Source organism: Phalaenopsis equestris, unplaced genomic scaffold, assembly GCF_001263595.1.
Source record: "Phalaenopsis equestris unplaced genomic scaffold, ASM126359v1 Scaffold000024, whole genome shotgun sequence".
Classification (NCBI taxonomy): Eukaryota; Viridiplantae; Streptophyta; class Magnoliopsida; order Asparagales; family Orchidaceae; genus Phalaenopsis; species Phalaenopsis equestris.
This window is the reverse complement of record NW_018164466.1, coordinates 262,638-282,886: the sequence shown is the minus strand read 5'-3', so window position 1 is coordinate 282,886 and position 20,249 is coordinate 262,638. Positions and strand designations below refer to the sequence as shown.

General features: G+C 31.3%; 1 protein-coding gene across 1 annotated transcript in view; it reads left to right on the top strand.

The window, feature by feature from the left end:
- LOC110018533 (UDP-galactose transporter 1-like) overlaps nt 1-679 on the top strand; it is a 43,048-nt gene extending 42,369 nt beyond the window's left edge. Inside the window, exon 5 of the mRNA XM_020715870.1 lies at nt 98-679. Within this exon, the coding sequence (XP_020571529.1) occupies nt 98-298 (201 nt within the window). The 3' untranslated portion in view covers nt 299-679. The remainder of the gene's footprint in view (nt 1-97) is intronic.
- Nucleotides 680-20,249: the final 19,570 nt, after the last annotated feature.

Sequence of the window (20,249 nt, the reverse complement as noted above, 5' to 3'; positions counted from 1 at the left end):
ATGCCAATGCACGCTGGTAGAATCTTCAACATTTCCCCTTCTACATTGGCTTATACCCTGACAAATATTGTCGTCCTAATTTCTTTTCTGCACTTAGGTTGCCGTTGCTGTTCTGATCTCATGGTTAATCTTCAGAAACCCAATTTCTGCCATGAATGCTGTCGGCTGCATTGTGACGCTCTCCGGTTGCACATTTTATGGCTATGTGAGACATAAACTACCTCAGCAACAGCCAGGAACACCCCGAAGTAAGATGGAAATGCTTTCCCTCATAAATGACAAGCAGGATAAGGCCTAAGCTTCAGCACTCTCCACTACGGCGATACCTGAATCGTGATAAGCAAAAATTTATGATTCCATCTGCTGTCCAAGGCCACTTAAAAGACTTCTTACCTTGCTATTTAAATGATAAGAGAAATTGCCATGTAGTTTTAATACTATTTCTCCATATTTATAAAATGTTAGATTTGTTGATGTAGAATCGAACCAACAGACTGGAGAGGTCTTGCTAACCCAGGACCAGCACAGATGTTTCCAGCTTCCGCACCTGGCTCTGTACTCTTGCCAGCATTGGTCCTTGGATGACAAGAACTTCCACTTCTGCCTGATAATCGGGAAACATAAAACTCAAGTTTTCGATGAAATAAAATAATGGATTTAAGAAAAAGCTTAACAGGAAATCACTGCACACTTCTGTGGTGCTGTAACAAGTTGCTTTGCTGTTGCAAGGCGTTTGCTTTTTTAAAATTATACAGTTCAGAGAATTCAATCCTAATTTTTAAAATTTATCTATTCATAACATGAACACTTAAATCCTCTTTTTTTAATTATCAAATTCATATATATGTAAAAGCCCTATAACTATGAATAAAAAGGTTTATTTTTGTGTAAGTTAAAACTGCATTTTTTCTAATGTGATATGAAAAAATTGAGTGGCTTTGATCCGTGATCCCGATCTTAAATGACAATACTATGATGTATGCAGTTACACATTAAATTTTTCTTACTTATTTTTCTTATTTTGAAACGGCACCAAAAGCTTGATTCTGAAGTAAATAAGAGTTTAATTATTATATTTAAAGATGAAATATTACGTAAGTATATGTATCGTTATAAAGTAATATAAGACTTTTTGATTAAGCTCCTAATATCGAATTTTCAAAAAAAGAATTATAATCTGTTAATAAGGAATTAGATGACAAACTATTTAAAAAAAAAATATTCTTACTCAAACTATCGATGTTATAATAAGAATGAAAGTTTGGATCTTTTTGGTAATTTTGAAGATTGAAAATAAAGTAAACAACTGATTAAATTTAACTAGATATTTGTAAGATGAAGAAAATATAAATAAAATGTTTTTATCCTTATCATGAATAAATAACAAGTAAAAATTTGTTGTGGAAGTATTTATATTGTGTGGTGGCAAATATGATCAATATTATTCTTTATCTTTACTAGAGATATTATAAAGAGTATTGACTAATTTAAAGTTTGAATAGTCTTGAAGACGGGTTAAGTAGGTGAGATATCAACTCTCCCTCCACCTGGGGGGTAACATCTCGTATCAAAACCTAAAATAATAAATCAAATTGAGGGATTTAGTCTGTCACTCTAAAGTCCTGTAATTCTACGTCATTCAAAGTTTATTTTCCTATTTATTTGCACTCAATCATATGAATTACATTCTTATCCATACAATCTCATGTGATTTTCACCATTAGTTGACTAAGACAATACCATCACGGATCTTACATGTTCTTACAACAAATATTAACATATTAATTGACCAAATTAAGAAGTAAATAAAGCACAAGATTTAAAATCATCACAACTTATTCCAATATTAAATATTAATACTTCACACAACTTCCATTCAACACTTAATCACTTATCATTAAAAAAAAATAAAGAAAATTACTTAGAATTCATGAAAAAAACACCACCACATTTAATTTTAAAAGTAAAAAATCATGTAAACAAATAAGAAGTCTAAATTAAAACTAAATGTAGTCACAAAGATAAAAACTCTCAATCCTGTCCTCCAAACTCTTGAAGTTCTTTTGAATCTTCTCTTCCTTTCTCTTACAATACTTTCTACTCACTACAACACCTCTCCTTATTCTCTCTAAAAGTATCCTAATTAATCTAAGAGAGAGAGAGAGGAGTCGGTGGTGGCTAGAGGGGGGGCGACGACTCCTCTTTAATTTAATCCAAGTCTTTTTATAATTTTTCAAAAGGTGTTTTATTATCTCTTTGGAATGTGTCCATATTTAATGAATCTTTCAAGAGTTGTCTCCTTTCAAAAACCAATTGAATGTATTTTCGTGTCCATTAACCATATCCCGTGTTTTCACCAAGAGTTGCTTAAAACATCCCTCCCTTAAAAAATTTGTCCAAATTCATTGAATCATCAAGTAATTCTCTCTGGTGCTTAAGCGCGAAGTATGTGGCACTTAGGCGTTGTCTTCTCGGTTTTCCCAGTGCTTAAGCATCAGTTCTGAGGGTTTAAGCGCCACAAATCATTTGCACAATTTCATTTTTGCTCCAAATTTGATTCTTTTTCACTCATTTCAACATTTTTATCCATTTGATTGTACCTGAAAGAAAAACACACAAATACCTTCCATTAAAGTCAATATCCTCAAAAATAATTATAAAAATATTTACATAAATGCTATATATTTTAGGTGTATCAAAATCACACAAACTTAAAATGTTACTTATCCTCAAGTGACACTGCAATCTTTCAAAACCAAAATAAGTAGAATATGTAAATGAGTTTTTTTAAGATATTCTAAAATTTTGATCTAGAAATATAGTAGTTCAATTTAGAAAAAACTTTAGTACATGAGATCAACTTAGAGTTAATGTAAAAAGGTCTAAAAATATGAGTGTCTATCTAGTTCAGAAATATTTGTAAAGTCTCCAAATATAGAGTTTAGGCATTCCATCTTCTACCCTCATAAATCCTTGTGTTTAGGAGATACAATACTATTCTACCATCTTGCATACTTAGATGCCTTTTCATCATTGTCTGTGCCACCAAAACCTCCAACTTAGACCAGTGCAATGATTCATATGTGGCCACATTTTAAATATTCTCAATTTCTAAAAGGGTTAAAGCACTATATTCAAAACCCATACCCCTGAGCAATGGGTATTATTGTAAGGTTAAGTTGTAAGGAGATAGATCTCATTAATATGTTTTACGTTGAAGGCTACCTAATCATACATTGGTGAGTCCTTATATTTTAAGGATGTTTTTCCTCTACAAATTATAATAAGCCCAAATGTCCTACAGAATATCCAAATTTTGTAAAGGTACTCGGAGAGTGATTCTGAACAACTTTTAAAATCTTTCGGACTTTTTCAAGTTCATTAGGTCATGCTATATTGTTGAGTTGATCGATTCATGTTGAGTTAAGAGTTGTTTCACATTTCAAACTATGCTTAGTTTGTTATGTCTCATCTAGCCCATCTGTAAAGTCATTAGTCAATTCTTGATATTATAGTAAGGGTATGAACAAACCCCAAGAGTATATCTATAAGCAATTAGGAAATTTAAACTCATGCCCCTCAATTGGGTCTGAGCTTGTAGTATTTTTAAATGTTCCATTACTCATGTTTTCTTATTTTAACAACTCCTCAAATGATATTAAGTTAAACCTAATGCACTATCAAGCTCCTGAGACTTAGGGGTAAACTTGTAGTTTTAAGAAGTTTTATAAGATGTACTTGATCTCTATTAAAAGGATTGAAATTTACTTAACCATTGATTGAAGGTTCCAAATTAATGCATTGTGAGGCTTTCAATCTGCCCCCCTCACCAATCATCCAATTTCTCATTTCTTACTATATCAAACAATTCCAATAATTAGCATTTTTCCCTTTTGAGAAAATGTTGTGAATGGTTACTTCCTTCTTTTCCCCTTGTGTTTCAATCATTTCAGTGAACTAATTCTCATAATTTAATACCCTTTCCCTCTAATCAATCCTAAAACTTAATTAAATTAAAGCTAGAGTGTAAAATTCCAAAATTACCTTTATGCCACTAAGATTAGTGCCCCTCTAATTCTCACATTTCTAATTAATGACTAAGAAAATTCACTGACTTCTGACCTGTATGCTAATTAAGACAACAAAGTTGAAATTATATTTTTCAAACATTTAATTATTTTATGTAATTATTTAAACTCTTAATTGTGCACTTAGGAAGATTTTATAATGTTACATAAGTTCAAAGGGCCAATCAGGACCATTTTCATAATTTTTTGAACTATATTTTAATTTTAATAATTTTTAATTGATTTTGATAAGAAAATAAATATAAAATTACATTTTTAATTGTAAAATCAACTTTTATTTTTATTTAATCCCTCTTTGTCATATACTTTAATTTTATAATTATTTTAATTAGTTAGAAGTAAATAATATAGAAAATTACGGCTTTTGGTGCTACAGATGTTCTAAGACCTAAAAATTTCATGCCATGGTGATTAATTTTTAATTATCTATAATTAAAATGGACTTTGAATCATTTAATTAATTTAAAATTAAATTTCAATAATAATTTTAATTTTAGGTTCATTAAACTCTCCTCTATTTATTGAGCACAGGGATATTTCTCTTTTAATTTTTTAATTTTTCTTACATCAAGATATGTTTTTTTTTAATTATATTTAATTTTATATATTTAATTGATTTGAAAAATCCCAATTTATCTACTTAACCATGCGACATCTGATTCAACGTCAACGTCTCCTAAACTCTTTGTGGCACCTTCTGATTGGTTGCACTTTACACCTCAGTTGCCACGTCTGCCCACGGTTCGAACAACTTTGATCCACCATCTAAACCATTCCACATCATCCATTTTACATACACAAGAATGTAAGACATCCGATCATCGTCCCAATGAATCATAATTTGAGAACCATCCACAATCTAGAGCTAAGGTTTCCCTCAACACTTAATCAAATTTAGTGTGGTTTATTTCTATAGCTTCATTTAAGTGAGACAAACAAATTTATAAGGCTAAGTGGACATCTATTCTTTATTTTGTTCAAATACGACCAAAACTGAGATAAAATTAGAGATTTTGAGCTTATACCTTTGCCCAATAGGTGATGCCTCGATTGTATTGGTTAAGTAGTTTTTCCTTGACACAATGAACCTCCCCCAAGTCTTAGTTTCCTTTGTGGTTGAGTCTACGTATGACCTAGATCAAATGGTAGATCGAATTTTGTCTAGCATTAGGTTAGAGGCCACGGGAGGGTGATTTTGATTGGAGAAGTACTTAGAGTATAAGCAAGCTTATAGAAAATTTAATTTGAAGTTTTTGTGGATTTGATAAAATGGTCGAAAACTTCCTAATTTTTAGTTGAAAAATTAGGGTTTCTAAATGAGGAAGAAGGGGTAGGAATGATGGGGATGAGTTTCATATGATTACAAGAAGGTTTAGAAGCAATTTGGTAGAGTTTTCCCAAATTTTATGCATGCCTCCTTATTTGGCCGTGAGGGGTGGTCATATTATAATCCTGACCATGGTGGTCAATTGGCCAAGGTCAGGGGTCTAAGGTGGCACCTATGTGGAGAGAAGACAGAACAAGGGTCTAATGAGAGTGAGCCATCTTGGATGGGTAAAATTTTGGGTTTTGGCTCATGGATGGCTCTCAGGTTTGGGCTTGCCACCTGATACACCTAAAATATATAGCATTTATGTATACATTTTTATTCCTATTTTTGAGACATTGCACTTTAATGAAAGGTATTTGTGTGTTTTTCTTTCAGGTATAATTAAATGGATGAAATATAGTGAAAGGAGTGAAAAAGTATCAAATTTAGAGAAAAAATGAAGGTGTGAAAATGAACTGTGGCGCCTAAGCTCTTAGGACCGGCGCTTAAGCGCCATGAAATAGAGAAGGTCACACTTAAGCACCAGAGACCTCATGCTTACATGCTAGAGGTAGTTATGATGAAATTCAAGAAATTTGGGACAAATTTTTAAGAGGTGTTTGAAGCAACTTTTGGTCAAAACGTGAATTACAGTTAATGGGCACAAAAATACATTGAAATGGCTCTTGAAAAGAGGTAACTCTTTGAAGATTCATTAAATGCGGACACATTTTGAAGAGACACCAAAGCACCTTTTGGAAAATTATAAAAAGAAGGAATTGGATTGAAGAAAAGGAGAGGAGAAGTAGTTAGATTAGAGAGAGAGATTAAATTAGAGTGAGATTGAGGGATTTTAACCCTTTTGGGTTGGGCGACCAAACTTAGGGAGGATTGTAAGAGAAAGGAAGAGATTTAAATGAACTTCAAGACTTTGGTGGAGAGGAATTTGAGATAAGTTTTTATCTTTGTAACTACATTTGGTTTTAATTTAAATTTCTTGTGTTTTTACATGATTTATACGTTTAAACTTAAGTGTTTTGTTTTCTCCATGAATTTGGAGTAAAAGTAATTAAGTGTTGGAAGGAATTTGTGTGAAGTATTGAACTATAATGTTGGAATAATTTGTGATGATTTAATCCTTGCACTTCATTTACTTCTTGCTTTAGCCAATTGAGATGTTAATATTTGTTGTGAGAACATGAAAGATCCGTGATAACATTGTCTCAGTCAACTAATGGTAGAATGACATGAGATTGTATGGATGAGAATGTAATTCATATGGTTGAGTGCAAATAAATAGAAAAATAAACTTTGAAAGGTGTAGAGTTAGAGGACTTTAGAGTGACAGACTAAAGCCTCCAATTCAGTTCATTGTTTTAGGATTTGATACTAGAAGTTAGCCCCCAGGTGGAGGGAGAAGAGGGAACTCTAGAGTGAAAGCTAGTATCTTCTCTACCTAGCCCGGCTTCAGAACTATTCAAACTTTAAATTATCCAATATTCTTTATAGTATCTCTAGTAAGGGTAAAGAATAATATTGCTCCTGAATAATATTGCTCCTAAGAATAATATTGCTCCTATTTGGAACAACACAATTTAAATACTTTCACAACATAATTCTTATACTTGTTACCAATTCAAGATAAGAAAAAAGATATTTTATTTATATTTCTTTCATCTAACAAAAATCTAGTTAAATTTAGTTAGTTATTTACTCTATTTTCAATTATCAAAATTATCAAAAAAAATTTGTTTATTTTATTTTCAATTAAAAAAAATCACAAAAAAGAATCAAATTTTCATTCCTATCATAGAATCTATAGTATAAGTAAGAATCATTTTCAAAGTAGTTCTCCCTATGGGTTCGATATTTCGAGGCTTAATAAAAAAGTCCTATATTACTTCATTACGATACGTATACTTGTGTAGTATCCCAATATTAAAATATAACAGTTGCACTCTTACTTGCTGCGGAATCAAGTTTTTGGCACCGTTGCAAAGAAGAAATATAAAATAAATATAATCAAGAATTTAACCACACATACATCGTAATACTATTGACCAGAAAGTCAGAATCAAGTTTTTGGCGTCGTTGCTTGGGAGAAAAAGCTAAATTCATTAAAATTTGAAGAAATTTTTAGGAAAACAATTTTCTATTTTTAGAACGCCTTATTTAAACTTTTAGATTATCGTGCTATTATTTTTTTATAAGTTCTTGTTTGTGTGATTTTATTTTTTTTAGTAATGTATGTGTAGTTTAGGTTCTAAAGGACTAATGCCCTATGATTCTAAATTAGATAAAACTATTTGGAAAAATAAAAATTAAGAATATAGAAAAAGTTCAAAAATTTCAAGAATGGGCAAACTAAAATAATCAAAATGCTGAAATTCATCAAGAATTTAAATCTTTAAGAGATTATGCAAACCCTACATTTGATGAACTTCATTGTAGTATTCAAAAACCTGTTGTAGTGGCTAATTCATTTGAACTTAAACATGTTATTATTCAAATGGTATCAAATAATCAATTTGAGGGAGCATTAATTAAATATTCAAACTTACATCTTGTCAACTTTCTAGAATTGTGTGCTACATTTAAATATGATGGTGTTTTGGATGATGTTATTAGACTTAGACTTCTCCATTCTCACTGAGGGATAAGATTAAGAAATGGTTAATTTTGTTAGCACCTGGATCTATCAGAACTTGGGGTGATTTAACACAGAAATTTCTTGCTAAATATTTTTCACCATACAAAAATTGTGAATCTTAGAAATGATATTACATCTTTTTGTCAGTTTGAAGAGGAATCTATTTATGAAGCATGGAAATACTTTAAAGAACTCCTGCGAAAGTATCCACACCATGCTATTTCAGATTGGTTAATAATTTAAACCTTTTACAATGGAATAGTTGGATCTCTTAGATCTATTATCGATACCGCTGCTGGTGGTTCATTGGTGTCAAAATCATTTCACGCATATTATTTAATTGAAGACATGTCTACTAATAATTTTCAATGGCCTTCTCAGAGGATGAATCCTATGAAAGTAGCAAATATTTATGAATCTGATGCTTCTGCAATGTTAGCAAATAAAGTTGCTACAATTTTAAGGAAGTTAGACTAATTTGGAATGAATTTTTCTCAACTAATTGCAATGATTGAAGAGAATTCATTAGGTCAAATAGTAGGTTCTCAAACATCATTAGAAACTTTAAATGTCATAAATAATAAGCCAAATAACCCATATTCAAACTATTATAACCTGGGTTAGAAAAATCATCGAAACTTTAGCTAGAATAATAATAATCCGGGTGGTAATAATCAGCAATGGGGAAAAAACCAAGTAAACCCATTGAGAAATTGAAACAATCAAGGTAATAATAATTATAGACTTACTTATCCTCCAGGTTTTAACATTACAGGTTTTAACATTAATCCACAATTAACTACTATGATACATTCCTTAAGCAAAAAGCTACCATCACCAAGTTCATTGGGGGGGGGACAGAAACTCTAGTTACTACCATGCTTGTATTAATTTCAAAAGGAAATGCGACATGATCTTATCTATTACTGATTCAGTGGGGCACAAACTCACAACTACTAAGGATATTGCTATGGATGTTGTGGCTTATTTTCAAAATCTTTTCACTTGCAGGTTGTCTTCCAGACCTCAAATTGAGGAACATTTATTTACAGACTGAAGAGACTATGTTCAATGGCTTTATCTTACTCAGATTCCATTGGAAGTAGAGATAAAACTAGCTCTTGATTCATTGATGGACAAAAAGTTGTAGGCCCTGGTGTGTTCTGCTCTACTTTTTATAAGGCAGCTTGAACCAAAATCAGTGTTGATGTTACTCTTGATGTCCAAAACTTTTTCAAAGAAGTGGAGCCTCCCAGATACTTCACTACATCCACCATCACATTAATCCCTAAAAGCAAGCTCAAAAAACTTTGGGAACTTCAGACCTATCAGCCTCACTAATTTTATTTCAAAGATTATCAACAAAATTTTAGTTTTTAGACTCCAACCACATCTCCAAAAACTCATTAGTGAAAATCAGTTTGCCTTTGTGTAAAGAAGGAATATCACTGATAATATTGTGCTTGCTCAGAAGCTTCTACTGGACCTAGATAAGAAATGCAGAGGGAACAATGTAATTTTCAAATTGGATATTAAGGAAGTCTATGATACAAATAATTGAGATTTCATCTTGAATAAATTAACTACTAGGAGCTCTCAAGCAGATTTTATGCAACTCATTGGAAGATGGCTTAAATGCAATGCACATTCAGTTTTGGTTAATGGAAATAGTCATGGCTTTTTTAGTGCTACTAGGGGGATCAAACAAGGTGACCCTTTTTCCCCCACCATCTTTATCTTAGCATTTGGTTATCTATCCAGGGTACTAAATTATAGGTTTGCTAATTCTCCTCATTTGGTATATAACCACAAATCCAACATTGGCATCAGTCATTTATCGTATGCTGATGATATTATTTTATTTTCCAATGCTTCTAAAAATACTGCCAAAGTATTATCTCAGGGCCTCAATCATTTTCAACAAACCTCTGGAATGGATCTCAATCATCAGAAATGTCAAATCTTCTTTAGTGTCAATTCCAAGCCCTACACTAAACAACAGATCTCTAATTATGTCGCCTTCAACATTGCTTCTCTACCCATTAATTATCTTGGCGTGTAACTGCTTAAGGGTAAAACCAAGCAATCTCAATTCAATGAGATAATTAATAAGATTAAAGCCCAACTAAACTGCTGGACATCCTCATTTCTATCCAATGGGGGGAGAATTACCTTGTTGAAAAGTATTCTTATTGTCATCCCCTTCAATGTACTCCAGATGTTATGTATGAAGAAAAGTACATAGGTTTCCATAGGGAAGTTCTTCAACAGGTTCCTATGAGCAGGGTAGAAAAAGCAATTTCACTGGTTATCTTGGCAGAAGCTTTGCAAACCTATCAAAGCTGGAGGGCTTGGATTTAAAAGCTTTCAACACCTCAACTTTATCAACCTACGAAAGTTGTGGATAAAGTTCAGAGCTCAAGACTATTTATGGGAAAATTTCATGATGAGAAAATATTGTAGAAATGTGAAACATACCTTTGTAACCAAGAAGTTGGGAGACTCCAGGTTGTGGTCCAATCAATTGACAGTCATGAAATCAAGCTGGAGAGCTTTTTATTTAAGAACTGGGAGAGGGCTAGATTAATTTATGGTTGGATCAGTGGGTCTGGAAAGTGGAGAAACTAACTTATGCTAATATAAGTAACAATTAAAACTATCAATTGAAGGACTATTGAACTGAAAAATAGTGGAATTACAGAATGCTGAAGATTCTCCTTACTCCTGATCAAGCTAATCTTATTATGAATACCCCTTTCTCTCCTGGGCAGAAAGATAAAATTATCACAAAGCAAGCCTTCTTATAGAAGCTCTCTTCTTTCATCTACCATAAAATCTTCTGATGGGATCCAGTAATTTGAGGTAAAGCCATTTGGGGGAAAATACTAACTCCATTTATGTCTTTTTTCTGTTGGAGGCTTTGGCTACTACTGCTACCTATAGATGATATTCTGAAACTTAAAGGCTGAGAAGTCCTTCTTGTTGTTGTCTTTGTAATGCAGAAGAGGAGTCCTTTGATCACATGTTCTTCACATGTACCTTCTCTCAAAGAGTTTGGTTCTGCCTCCTTGATAAATTGAAGGTAGATAGCTTTAAACCGAGTTAGTTTAAATTCTCCATGTGCTGGACTAACTGGAAATATGTAGATCTATTAGTTATTCCTTGCATTGTGGATTGGTTCATTTGAATGTCCAGGAATCAAATCAAATATGAAAATAAGAAATAATTCTAGTGTTTATAAATTGTATCTCTTACATATAGAAAATAATTCAGCATTATAAGTTCCCTAATCTATGCAAGAATTGGTTTCCTACTTCTAACGTTCAACATATATCCCCTCCCTCTCTAATTTATTGGGTACTCCCCTCCCAATTAGCTGAAGGTGAACACTGATGGCAGTTTCTCTAATGGAGATGATGATTATGAGGAAGTGTTTAGGAACTCCCATGGTAAGTGCCTTCTTTATTTCTATTTCCCCACTTTGGCAACTGATGCTTTGGAAGCAGAAATGATTTCCATATTTTAGGCTATCATCATTGCTCATAGATGTAAGGTTGGTCATCTTTTGGTGGAGTCAGATTCCCTTACATGTAAAAAATATTGAGGAACCTATAACCTCCTCCTTGGCACATCAATAAATGGAAGAGAAGAATCACACCTTGTATTCAATCATCTCAAATACACTTTACTCACATCCCCAGGGAAGGAAATGGACTTGCTCACTGGTTGGCTGCTTTGGGGAAGAACTCTCAGTTGATTACAGTTGAAAATTTCCCCCCTCCTTTATCTTTTTTTGATTCACGGGGATAATATATCAGTTCCCCATCTTAAAATCATATAGCTGAAATCTCTTTTTTATTTTAATATATCTTTCTCAATGGGCACTTTTTGGAAAAAAAAGGAGAAAATTTTCCTATAGAAGAAGTGGTGTTACAAATAGGAAATCAGTTACAAAGGCAAGAGCTACAATTAGAAATATTGAGAATCAACTGGGATAAAAAGCAAATTCATTAAGTAATAGATCCCAAGGAACACTTCCTAGTAATACAGAGGTAAATCCAAAAAACCAGAACAAAGAGAAAGTAAAATCTATTTAACTTAAAAGTGGAAGAGAGTTGGAAGGTAGAATTAAAAAAGAGATTGAAGTAGAGAGAGAAGAAATTAAAGAACCTAAAGAGGACGCTCCAAAAGATCTAGAGAGACCTATTTCTCCATTAAAAATTGACTTGGAAAAACCACCACCTCCATTTTCTCAGAGACTCTGTCAATAAAAGTTGGATAAACAATTTTCAAAATTTTTGAAAATCTTTAGAAAGCTTACGATAAATATTCCATTTATTGAAGCCTTAGAATAAATGCCAAGCTATGTAAAGTTTATGAAGGACATTCTTAACAGAAAAGGAAGTTTGAAGATAACAAGACTGTTGCATTTAGTGAAGAGTGTAGTGCTATAATTCAGAAAAAGCTTTCTAAAAAGCTCAAAGATCCTGGTAGCTTCACAATTCCATGACAATTCCATGTGTAATAGGAGACGGAGACAGATTTTATGCGAAAGCTTTATGTGATTTAGGTGCAAACATTAACCTTATGTAACTATCAATATTTATAAGATTGGGATTAGGAGAAATATTCCCTACTACTGCAACTTTGCAGTTAGCAGATCATTCAATAACATATTCTAAGGGTGCTATAGAAGATGTAGTAGTGAAAGTGGATCAATTTATCTTTCTTGTTGATTTCATTGTGCTAAATATGAAGGAAGATAAATAGATACTATCATTTTAGGGAGAAATTTCCTAGCCACTAGAAGAATAATGATAGATGTGCAGAAAAGGGAATTAACTATGTGCGTCAATTATCAAACAATTGTCAAACAATTACTTTTAATATTTCAAAATCAATAAAGTATCCTGCAAACAGTAAAGATGACTAATGTTATAGGATGAATGTAATAAGATACCTGAGTGAATGTCATTTCAAAGCAACTTATGAAGAGAAATCTGAAATAAAAGAGTTGGAACACGAGCAAGAAGAAGAATTAGTGCAATTTGATGATTTTCATGAGGAAGATTCAAATTATGTTGGAGAAAGTTTTGAAGTTTTGGACACTACAGAATAAGATAATTTTTTTTATCCATTTATTGAAAAACCTTCGGAACTTGAATTAAAATTACTTCCTAAACATATAAAATATACCTTTATAGGTGATTCTTTTTGAAGTTTTGGACACTACAGAATAAGATAATTTCCTCAAATTTAACTTTAGAAGAAGAAGCAAGTTTAATGAAAACTTTGAAGAATTATAAGAAAGCTTTGGATAGAAAATTATTGATATTAAAGGAATCTGTCCTTCAATTATTATGCATAGAATTATTATGGAAGAAAAATGTAAATCCAGTGGCTGATCCTCAAAGTAGATTGAATCTTGTTATGAAAGAAATTATTAAAAAAGAAATTTGAAAGTGGTTAGATGCTGAAATTATCTACCCTATTTCGGATAGTGTGTGGGTTAATCCAATTCACAGTGTTTCTAAGAAAGGATGAGTGACTATGACTATTAATGAAAATAACGAGTTAATACCAACAAAACAGTCATAGAGTGGTGAATATGCATTGATAATAGAAAATTAATTCTCGCCACTAAGAAAAATCATTTTCCACTCCCCTTTCTAGATCAAATGTTGGATAAACTAGTCGGGCACAAATATTTTTATTTTCCAGATGGATATAGTGGCTATCACCAAATACAAATAACTCCTTAGGATTAAGAGAAAATAACTTTTACCAGTCCTTATGGTATATTTGCTTTTAGAAGAATGCTCTTTTATTTATGTAATGCCCCTGCTATATTTCAAAGATGTATGATGGTTATTTTCTGTGATTTAATTGAGAAAAGAATTGAGGTTTTTATGGATGATTTTTTTATTGTTTGGAACTTCGTTTTTATCATGTTTAGAACATTTATCAAGAGTTCTTAAGCGTTGTGAAGAAAAAAATTTAGTCCTTAAATGGGAATTATTTTAGGACATCATATATCAGAAAATGTTAAGGAAATAGATCCTGCAAAAATTAAAGTGATTGCTAATTTATCTCAACCAACAAATGTGAGAGAAATTAGGAGTTTTTTAAGACATGTAGGATTCCACAGGCGATATATTAAAGACTTCACAAAAATTGTTATGCCTCTATGCCATTTACTAGAAAAAGATGTAATTTTTAATTTTGATAAGGAGTGACTAAAAGCTTATGAGCTATTAAAAAAAATTAGTCACTGCACCAATTATTGTTTAACCATATTAAGAAAAACCTTTTGAATTGATGTGTGATGCCAGTAATTATGCTATTGGAGCTGTTTTAAGACAAAAACAGGAGCTGTTTTAGGACAAAGATTTGATAAAATTTTCAAAGTAATTTACTATGATAGTAAAACTCTTAAGAACTCTTAATGAAACTCAAATTAATTATACCATAACTGAGAAAGAGTTATTAGCAATAGTATATGTGTTTGATAAATTCATATCATATTTAATTGAAACAAAATGTGTTGTGCATGCTGATCATTCTGCGACTAAATATTTAATAAAAAAAGGATGCAAAATCAAAATTGATAAGATGCATTCTTGCTATTCAAGAATTTGACTTTGAAATAGTAGATAGGAAGGGAGATGACAATCAAAGTGCTGATCATCTGTCCAGGCTTGAATTCAAAAAATTACTCTTTTTTTAAAAAGAAATTAATGAACATTTTCCAGATGAATGGTTGTTCAATATTAATGTGTAGTGTGCTTCATGGTATGCCGACATTATGAACTTTGTTGTTAGTGATATTACACCATATGGTCTAACATACCAACAGAGTGGAGATTTTTATCAAAAGCTAATAATAAGAATTCAGTAATTTTTTTATGTTTAAAAGTGATTAGAAGAATACTTATAATTTCTCAAAATTAAAAATATACCCTTATTTCTCTTAAACCATGAAAATGAACTTTTCAAATTTTAAATCTCCATAAATTTAATTTGAAATCATTGATAAGAAGTAAAAAAATAATTAAACAGTAAAACTCACGTGTTTAAAAGTGAAGATAGGCATATTTGTAACTTTTTCAAAAAATTACAAACACATTCTTCACCATTAAACTTAAGAGATGGAATGCTTGAACAAAAAAATCTCATCCAATTAATTTGGATCTCACTAACATAATAGAAATGCGTAAAAGATGTATTCACTTTGAAATGAAGTGACTTAAGTCAAAATAATAAAATTACAAATATATCATTACACTCAAACCCTCACAACTTCTTCAAGCAAACTTGAAATTGAATTAATTTTTTACTAATAAATCAAGTGAATAGAAAAAAAATCAAGATATACAAAAAATTTCCCATTAAATTTTTTTTAATTTGCTCATTATTATATGCAAGAATTCATAGGAATTCCAAAATAAATTAGAATGACTTGGAATACTTAGAGATTGTTTCGAATTACATTCCAAACTTTTCTAAGAAATTTCAAGAGTTTTAAAGACCATTTATATTTATTACAAATTTTTAACCAAAATACCCTAAAAATTCAAATAATTATAATAAATCCATAAAAAAATTATCAATTTTTTTATAGAATGCTCTTATGCTAAATAAAAATCCTTATAATTATCTTCAAGCCAATTTAAAAATATTTAGATTAAAATGTACAAAACCCTAAAAAACACAACAAAATGAACCCAATTTAAATCATAATAAATCACAAAAATTCAAATTTCTAGAATTTTATATATTCTACTTTATACAACTTATAATAATTTTTCATGGTAGTTTATAATATCTTATAAGTATTAAAAATTGTTAAATGCTTATGTATGCCTCAAAAGCAAATATAAGGCAATTAACCAAATAATTAAGTAAATTCAAATAAAAATCCATAAAAATTCCTAAAAACCCAAGAATCATAGAAACTAAAAATAAAATCTTTTCTCTTGCTATAATTTGAACAAAATATGAAAATTACAATTTAAACAATAAGACCTTGTTTTTCTCTCCTCACTTTATTACACACACTACCTATGGACTTCCTTTAAGGCACAAACCCTATTTCTATAATTAGGCTAAATTGAGATAGTTGTGTTTTGTTGTGCTATTTATTTTGTACTTTTTTTTTTGTTTTCTCATTAGAAATATTTTGTTAGGTCTGGTTTTTCCTCACTCGATCAAATAGTTTAGGATGAGTAAAATGTCGTCTCTTTATGTTTTACAAAATTACCTTTCCATATTATTATTTACTAACTTCACTTTTTATAGGTTACATGAAGATTAAGATGTGCTAGTATTTTCATACACCAAAAAAATATTCAATTTTACATATAAATTTAAGGCTTAAAGATATTGCACTTTAAAGAAGATATTGCACTTTAAAGAAATGTATTTTCATATTTATTGCAGGTATACTAAGTCCAGGCATTTGGAGCTTAAAGGATGCAAATAAGATGAAATTTGGAGCAAAAAGGTAGCGTTTTCAAAAAATCAAATTGGCACCTTGGGGCCAAAACTGACACCTAAGTGCCAGAATCCAGAGAAGACGGTGCGTAGGCCCCAGATTTCAATGCCTAGGCGTCAGAGATGATTATTTTCACAAATGCATTAAATTTGGACAGATTTTGAAAAAGTGCCTAAGGAGACTTTTGGGAAATTCATCCCTACATTATAAAAGAGTGTTTTTATGTCAGAATGAAGGGGGCGTGAGTATCAAAGGTATGTTTGAGTGTGGCAAGTGTGTGGGAGAGTTTAGAGAGTGTCTCTAAGAGTTGTAAGAGGAGATAAAAAGTGAGAGATTTCTTCTTCCTTACATTTTTAAGAGATATTTGAGTGTTATTTTAAAGAATGAAAGAGATTTAGAGAAACTTCAAGGGGTTTTCGTCGGGAAGAAATCAAGTTAAGTTTTTTAACTTTTCTTTCTTGTTTTGTAAACTTATTTTTATATATAAAATCCATGTTTTGTTATATCTTCCTCGTGAATTTTGAGTAGATTTTTTTATCCTTCTCCCTACAAAGAGAAATAGTCATGTGAAGAATCAAGATTGTTGTGCAATATTTTAATTTCATAATTGTGATGAGTCACACTTTAAACTTCATTTACTTTTCAGTATGGCCAATTGAATTTTTAACATTTGTTGTGAAACATACGGTCCGAGAGGGCTATGCTTTCTACAACAATAGTAAGAATCACATTTAATTTCATTTATGAGAATGTAGTCTATGGAGTTGAGTGTAAATGAATAGATAAATATTCATTAATGGGCGTAGAATTGGACATCTTAGGGTGACAGACTAAAATCCCCAATTTTGTCCAGAAATTTGGAAACTAAAGCGAAATGTTAGCCCTTAGGCAAGGGGAACGTGAGAAATCTGCAGTGAGAGCCAGTATCTTTCCAGCCTAACTGCAAATTTAGGGACTAAACACTATTTTAGCCAATGTTCTTTGTCGCTTATGAAAAGGATAAAGAATATAATTGCTCTTATTTGGCACAATATAGTTTTCTTCAATTTGATAATTCACTGACTATAATCTCATTGTAAGGGCAAGAATAATTTCTTAAATTTGAACTCTTCTTCACAAAAACTAGTTTAGTCTTAGTAAATTTAGTTTTGAAGTTTAGAGATTAGTGTAGTAAACGCAGTTTCTTTAGTGGCATTAAGAAAATTTTTACTTATTTTCTTGCTTAAGTTTTCTATAGTTTAAATATCGTGCTATTGCATGATTAACACAACAAATTTTTACCTCCTTGTGGGATCGATACTTAGGAATCCATTAGAGCCTTTATTCCTTGAGCAATACGTATACTTGCGTTTACAACCTAGTGACGATTTGAAATTGAAAGTACACCTTAATTCACTATGAGTGGCAGCTTTAACTATTTTAAAAGAGAAAATTATAAGAGAAAACTTATTATATTGAAGTAAATTTTATTGTGATTGATCTGCAGATTTTTTTGTATAGTTGGCTTGTGTGTTGTGGTGTTGAAAAACATTTATAACGCACAAAAACCGGGCATCAAGTTTTTGGCGCCTTTGCCGAGCATGCAACAGTAAATTACTTTAAAATATTGGTACTACTAAAAAAAGGGGTATTTACATACATACCATCCATTCTTGCACATTTATATATCTAACACCTAAACTTTAATTTTTATATTAATACCAACCATAATTTTTAGATTGCATAAAAAATATCACTATTTTTTATTTTTAAAATATGAAATACATTTTCTTATGAATAGGCAAGATGGCATATATATAAAAATTGAAATATATGTATTAGATATGTATATACATAGGAATTTAGTGGTATGTATGAAAATCTTCCTAAGAAAATTAATAATTTTAAAGAAAACATAAATAACTTTCTATATAAAGGTTAAAGTTAATATCACATACATGTATAATAAGATAAGTAATATTGATATGTGATAAATAAATATTTACTAAAAAATATATTAAAATTTCATTATATGTCATATTCAACTTCAAATTAATGGCATTTATGATGCCATAACTAATTGTTAATTATAATCAAAGTTGATTTCAAAATAAAAAATAATAACCTTCCGATTCAAACTATTAGATATGAAATATATTTTGAATTACATATGAAAAATTTTGTCATGTGACTCCCATAATAACATATCACATGCCAAATGTCATTTTAATATTGTTGAATCAATATTTATCCATGAATAACACCTAAGAAATAGAGCTTAATAAGGAGGGGGGAGGGGGGTGGGGAAGGGGGCACTGTTGGGGTGACATGAAAGTGAAGAATAATATGTCATGTCTTATCATAAAATGATCACTCTATTTATAGGGTAGACAGTAAAATTTCACGATGTTATATTTTTGTCTCTGCTTTAAATTCCTGGTCTTTTATATGTATGATTACTTCGCTCGACTATTTTTGGCTTGGTCATTTTAGCTTAATTAGCTTAAAGTCGGCAAGAACAGCTTGAATGGCTAAGTTCTGCTCAATCGGTTGCGCTTGGTTGGTATGGGTTGGCCATTTGATATGGCTTAAATGTTGATCCTTAACTTCTGATGGAGCGCTTCTTGGCATCTCTGGGATGATTGAAGATACTATGGATCAAATCATCCCTTGAAGTGGCTTTCTCACAACAGTTGGCTTGAATTATCTTTTTTCCCTTTTTTTGACTAAGTTGTTCTAGTTTCATCTAGTCTTCTCTTCCCCATCTCATGGTTCTACTAGTTTTAGCATTTTTAGCTTGACTTAGATAGGTTCACCCAATCAAATAAGTGGGCCTCATGGTCATCTATCAATGAATCCTCCTTTGCCATACTTTTTCCTTCTAGACATTTAGATCTCTTTAAAATCAGTGTTGTCGCATTTTTATGTACATATTTTGGTGCTTCAATTCTCTTTAATTCTTGAAAGTAACATTGTAAATAAGTATAAGAAACTTTAATGCAACAAAAAGATCACAATTATTCTTTAATTAATGATTCAATAATTGAACTCTCTTGATCAGCATGCTCTTAATCATTATAAATAAGGTGTGGCTGGACTCTTCACATTCTATAGTTTTTTTTTTCATTCATTCTCGTTTAAATCGGTCGGCTTCCAAGAACTGCCATGAAGAGTGTGCCTAATCTCTTGATTGATATTCCCAGTTAAGATCTACTTTGTGTTGTATTTGGGAGACCGAAGGAGCGGTACCGCCCAGAAGGTGAAAAGGAGAAGAAAACCATTGTTAAAAAGAGAAAAATGATCACGTTGGTGGACCAGGTAAGGTTGTCTAATTCATTCCCTAGCTTTTGATAGAGGGACATTGAGACCAACCCAACCACTGATTCATTAGCTCAATCTTCTGTTGCGATATAAGACCTGCTGGTCGAACATATCAAAAAAAGTTGATGGTGATCTACTGTTGCACAAAACACAAAAAGCTGTTGGCACCCTGATGCTACCTTGTGAGAGCACCTTGTCAATTAGATCATCTGAGTGGGATCAACTCTTTATTATGAGGAGTCTCAGTTTTACTTGTAAGATTTTGATTTCTTTTAAGTTCCCTCCTCTTTAAGTTGTACCTTGGTGTAGATAACCTGATCCCAATAGTTATAGGTGATGACTTGCCTCCGACAAACTATGGCAGGAACTTAGCCCCAACACCAGTTATGACTGCCCAGGAACAAGCTA